Here is a 6,000-nt window from a genome sequence, read left to right as displayed (position 1 = left end):
AATATTTTAGAGCTGTAGGCGACAGGAGGTAGAGAGAGCTTGGATGTGTGGTTTAAAGGACAGGGCAGAGTCAAGGGTTACTCCGAGGCAGCAGATTACCTTGACGTGGGAAAGTGTGAATTCATTTACTGTGATAGATAGATCAGGGAAGATGTGTGAGATGGAGGAAAGACAATTAGTTCGATTTTGTCCACATTGAGTTTGAGGAAGCGAGAGGAGAAGGAGGATATGGCTGATAGACACTCTGGGATTCTGGCGAGCAGAGAGGTGACATCTGGGCCAGAGAGGTAGATCTGAGTGTCATCGGCATATAGATGGTACTGGAAGCCATAGGACTTAGCATTAGATTGCTAAGCGACTAATTGTACTTTTTATGAAGTGCACATTAGAAATTAAAACTCTGAAATCTCATGCACTGAAAAAATGCAATGGAAAGGCTATGACTTTGGAGCAAAAGAAGCAAGAAAACTTTATTAAAGGTGATGGTTCTCAGATCATTTACTGCATAAAAAACAATAAAATGATTCTCTTATGACATTTCAATCAAAGTGAATAAACAGTGAAAGCTTTACAGTGATGCGTAAAATGAAGCGATGCACCTTCTTGCATCATACAGAATCTTAAATATCTCGATCAATGAGATAGCTAGCTATGTTTTTTACAGCCAACATGGTCTCCTTGCAGGTTGGTTCTATGTCATGTTCAGGAAGCAGAAACCCATAATCACCTTCATCACGCAGCTCAAATGTAAATGAGTACTTAATGCCTTCGTAATAAGACCAATCAATAGAAGAGCCACAAACTGGATCTGGAAACAGATATGATTAGTTAATAACAATTATACAGTATATACTTTATATGATATCAACATGTAGCTTTCATATGACAATGTTTCCCAATGTGTCGAGACAAAAGAGTGTTTTTCTGTACATCTGTCTGCCACAAAAAGGTATGGAATAATGTGCCCCATTGATATCAATTGAGACCCGAGCTTTGGAGCTGGAAAATTCTCTCTGTCTCTCACTTTGTCTTTCTCTGTCTCTCTCTTCACCTGGAACTCTGAACATTAAAATGGACTTCTTTGAGAAATACAGTACAAGACAAAAGTTTGGACACACCTTCTCATTTAAAGATTTTTCCTGTATTTTCATGACTATGAAAATTGTACATTCACACTGAAGGCATCAAAACTATGAATTAACACATGTGGAATTATATACTTAACAAAAAAGTGTGAAACAACTGAAATTATATCTTATATTCTAGGTTCTTCAAAGTAGCCACCTTTTTCTTTGATGACTGCTTTGCACACTCTTGGCATTCTCTTGATGAGCTTAAAGAGGTAGCCATCGGGAATGGTCTTCCAACAATCTTGAAGGAGCTCCCAGAGATGCTTAGCACTTGTTGGCCCTTTTGCCTCCACTCTGCAGTCCAGCTCACTGCAAACCATCTCAATTGGGTTCAGGTCTAGTGACTGTGCAGGCCAGGTCATCTGGCGTAGCACCCCATCACTCTCCTTCTTGGTCAAATAGCCCTTACAGAGCCTGGAGGTTTATTTGGGGTCATTGTCCTGTTGAAAAATAAATGATGGTCCAACTAAATGCAAACAGGATGGAATAGCATGCCGCTGCAAGATGCTGTGGTAGCCATGTTGGTTCAGTATGCCTTCAATTTTGAATAAATCCCGAACAGTGTCACCAGCAAAGCACCCCCACACATCACACCTCCTCCTTCATGCTTCATGGTGGGAACCAGGCATGTAGAGTCCATCCATTTACCTTTTCTGCGTCGCACAAAGAAATGGTGGTGGGAACCAAAGATCTCAAATTTGGACTCATCAGACCAAATCACAGATTTCCACTGGTCTAATGTCCATTCCTTGTGTTCTTTAGCTCAAGCAAGTCTCTTCTGCTTGTTGCCTGTCCTTAGCAGTGGTTTCCTAGCAGCTATTTTACCATGAAGGCCTGCTGCACAAAGTCTCCTCTTAACAGTTGTTGTAGTGATGTGTCTGCTGCTAGAACTCTGTGTGGCATTGACCTGGTCTCTAATCTGAGCTGCTGTTAACCTGCGATTTCTGAGGCTGGTGACTCAGATAAACTTATCCTCAGAAGCAGAGGTGACTCTTGGTCTTCCTTTCCTGGGGCGGTCCTCAAGTGAGCCAGTTTCTTTGTAGCACTTGATGGTCTTTGCAACTGCACTTGGGGATCTTTCAAAGTTTTCCCAATTTTTCGGACTGACTGACCTTAATTTCTTAAAGTAATGATGTCCACTCGTTTTTCCCTTCCCCATGACAGCACCGGTACATGAGAGATGGTCCCGCCCCCAAGAACAGGAAACATGCATAGGAGATAAAAGATGGGGGCGGCACCTCTCTCCTCAGTTTGGTTTCCTGTTCTTGCGGGGAACCTGCGGTGCTGCATGGGGAGAGGTCTCCCTTGCTAGGCCGGTCTCTGACCGAGGTCCGCGGTGGGAGCAGCGGCAGCGGCGTGCGCGCGTCGCCTCCATACCTGGCTGCATGTGCGTCCTTCCCCACTGCGGACTCCCCGGCGTCCGCTCCTGGACGTAGGCTGGGCCGGGGGAGAAAGTGAAAGCGTGCCCATCACGACGCTGGCGCCGAGTGAATGGGGGAACTTCCGGGTTGGTACCGGAAGTGACGCTGTAAGCTGAAGGAGCGGTGTGCTGACACTCCCCGGGGAGGGAGGAAGTTCAGGGGCGCACACACCGCTTCCTGCCCGACCGTATTTAAACTACAAGGCGGCAAGCAGGCACCGGTAACGGTCTCCTGCAACATGGCAGATCCGATGGAATCAGCGATCCCAGCAGAAAACCCACAGCCTGTCGTGGTACTAAGGGTCCGGTGGGTGAGTGCCTTTGTAAGGCAAAAAACATGTTAGTAACACTGTGTTTTCTGTATATATATATGCAGGGAAAGAAAGTTACCTCTAAACAAAAGCATAAAGTGTGAGCACTCTGTGATAGAAGCCTTCCCAAAGCATATGAGAAGCGTATGTGCCGCTCATGCATAGAAAAAACTGTATCTGAAGAGTCATCATCATTGCTTCAGAATATAAAGGATATTGTTAGAAACGAAGTGCACAGCACTGTAAAGGAACAGTTAAAACATCATGGATTGCAGAGCTCCGTAAACCTGCCCTCTACGCCTGCCCAAATATCTAATGTAGAATCCGAGGGTGAACTGGGGGAGCTTCCGCCCGAGGAGGTTTCGGACCTGGACTCTTCAGATGAAGAGTGTGGCCGGCCATATATGTTATCAGAAGACATGGGGAAGTTGCTAAAACTGGTCAGGTCCACCCTGGGGGTTGAGACGCCAAAAGAAAAACAAACGATTCAGGACTCCATGTTCAGTAATTTAGAAGATAAAAAACGGAAAGTTTTCCCATTTCACGATAATATATTAAATCTTATCAAAAAAGAATGGAAAAAAACGAATAAAAGGATTTCGTTTCCCCAGGCCTTAAAACGTAAATATCCCTTTGATGAGGAAATTTGCGAAAAATGGGAAAAGGCGCCTAAGTTGGATGCGGCTATCGCAAGTACCTCCAGGGGCATAGCACTTCCTTTCGAGGATATGGGGGCCCTAAAAGACCCCCTAGATAAAAAGGTGGATGCCTTTCTAAAATCAGCCTGGGAAGCCTCAACTTGGGTGTTCAAACCTGGAGTAGCGGCTACTTGCACTGCCCGTGCCATGGTTAAATGGCTAGAGGAACTAAGCGACCAAATAAAAAACAAGTGTCCAAGAGACAGACTTCTAGAAGTCATCCCTCCACTACAAAATGAAGCGGGATTCCTGGCGGACGCTGCTATTGATTCTGTACGGTTTGCTGCCCGGGCTAGTGCCCTCTCTAATTCAGGAAGAAGAGAGTTATGGTTAAAAAATTGGAATGCTGATTTTCAATCAAAAGTGAAGCTCTGTGCTGTACCCTGTGAGGGGCAATATTTATTTGGGAGGGCTTTAGATTAAATTTTAGAAAAAGCGGCGGACAAGAAGAAACACTTCCCTCCACCTCCCTTCTTTAAACAACGTTGGTATGACAATCGTCGGTCCTTTCGAGGATTGGGTAGAGGCCGGGGCTGCCCAACGGATAGAACCACACGGGGGAAACCCTGGGGTGAAAAAAGAGAAAGAGGTTTTCTTTTCAATAAACCTCCAAAACCAGATCCCAAACAATGACGCCATATTCCAGGTGGGAGGAAGGTTACGGTTTTTTGTCCATCAGTGGGTAACCTTACAGCCGTCTCAATGGATAATCAACTTGTTATCAGACGGCCTACGATTAAACTTCATCTCCCTGCCTCCTCACTGAATAAAAGTTACTCGTGTGGCCAAAAAGAACCAGTTAGTTCTCGAAAAAGAAGTTCATCTTCTTTTAGACAAAAAAGTCCTGGTAAGAGTAAATAGGGAGGGGGTTTTACAGCACCCTTTTCCTCACTCCAAAACCGGATGGGTCATTAAGAACAATTTTCAACCTAAAAGAATTAAACAAATTCATCCGAGTGGAAAAATTCAAAATGGAGACTCTGAGAACAGCGGTAAAACTGCTGTATCCAGGATGTTACATGGCAGTGATAGACCTTACCGATGCCTATTATCATGTGCCAATCAGCAGAGAGCATCAACAATTTCTGAGGTTGGTTGTGCAGCTGGGACAGGTCTACACCCATCTACAATACCAATGTCTCCCCTTCGGGGTATCTGTGGCTCCTCGTATCTTTACAAAAATAATTTCGGAAGTAGCATCCTTCGTAAGGAGAGAAAATATTCTACTAGTGCCCTATTTAGACGATTTCCTCCTTATAGCAGACAATCAAGAAGATTGCATAAAAGCAGTTACGACAGTACGAGAGCTGCTAACCAAACTGGGGTGGATAATAAACTTAAAAAAATCAAGATTGATTCCGGTCCAGATACAGGAGTTCCTGGGAATTGAATTAAATTCAATCAGACAAGTCTGTATCCTTCCAGACAGAAAAGTCGAGGCCATAAAACAACGAGTAAGACAAATACAGGCGGCCCAATATGTCTCGGTGAGGGAAGCCATGTCCCTCCTAGGTATGCTAACTGCAACAATTCCGGCAGTCCAATGGGCACAACTTCATTCAAGGGACCTACAGTGGCAGATCCTGTCAGAACAAACAAAAATACCTTACAACTTAAATCGAAAAATCGTATTGTCACAACATGTACGGGACTCTCTAAGCTGGTGGCTAGATTCCGAAAATCTAAAAAAAGGGGTCTCATGGTCAATCCAGAATCCGGTGGTACTGACCACGGATGCCAGCCCGTTAGGTTGGGGGGCACACCTATCACATCGGATCCTACAGGGTCTATGGGATCCACAAATGCAATTAGCCTCCTCAAACCTGAAGGAATTAACAGCAGTAAGGCAAGCAATTCTTCAAACGGAAGAGGATGTCAAAGGAAAACATCTGGTAGTGTTATCCGACAACAGCACAACGGTATCGTATATAAATCGACAGGGAGGAACCAGATCAAGTCCCCTAATGGAAGAAGCAAGAAGACTATTTTTTTGGGCTGAAAACCACCTTTTATCTCTTACAAGTACACACTTGGGGTCAGACAACTTTGTCGCAGATTTTCTGAGTCGTCACATCCTGCACCAGGGCGAGTGGTCGCTAAATCAAAAAATATTTGGAGAAATCTGTGCCATCTGGGGGCTTCCTCAAGTGGATCTTTTTTCCACAAGGCAGAATCGAAAAGTAGAAAGATTCTACTCTCTAAACCCGAAAGAGAACCCGGAAGGAGTAGATGCGTTACTGCACCAATGGAGATTCCAACTAGCCTACGCGTTTCCCCCAATCCCATTAATCCCTACAGTCCTGAAGAAGATCCGAGAAGAGAAATCACGTATAATCTTAATCGCACCCTTCTGGCCAAAGAGAGCTTGGTTCACTTGGCTCAGACGTATGTCCATCTCGGACCCATGGATACTTCCAGAGGTTCCAAACCTTGTGCACCAG

General features: G+C 44.7%; 1 protein-coding gene across 1 annotated transcript in view; it reads right to left on the bottom strand.

Moving 5' to 3' along the window:
* Positions 1–450: 450 nt before the first annotated feature.
* LOC143808308 (mast cell carboxypeptidase A-like) overlaps positions 451–6,000 on the bottom strand; it is a 116,339-nt gene continuing 110,789 nt past the window's right edge. The window contains exon 11 of the mRNA XM_077290826.1: positions 451–808. Coding sequence (XP_077146941.1) covers positions 621–808 — 188 coding nt within the window. The 3' untranslated portion in view covers positions 451–620. The remainder of the gene's footprint in view (positions 809–6,000) is intronic.

Source organism: Ranitomeya variabilis, chromosome 2 (assembly GCF_051348905.1).
Source record: "Ranitomeya variabilis isolate aRanVar5 chromosome 2, aRanVar5.hap1, whole genome shotgun sequence".
Taxonomy (NCBI): Eukaryota; Metazoa; Chordata; class Amphibia; order Anura; family Dendrobatidae; genus Ranitomeya; species Ranitomeya variabilis.
This window is presented reverse-complemented; position numbering and strand designations above follow the sequence as displayed.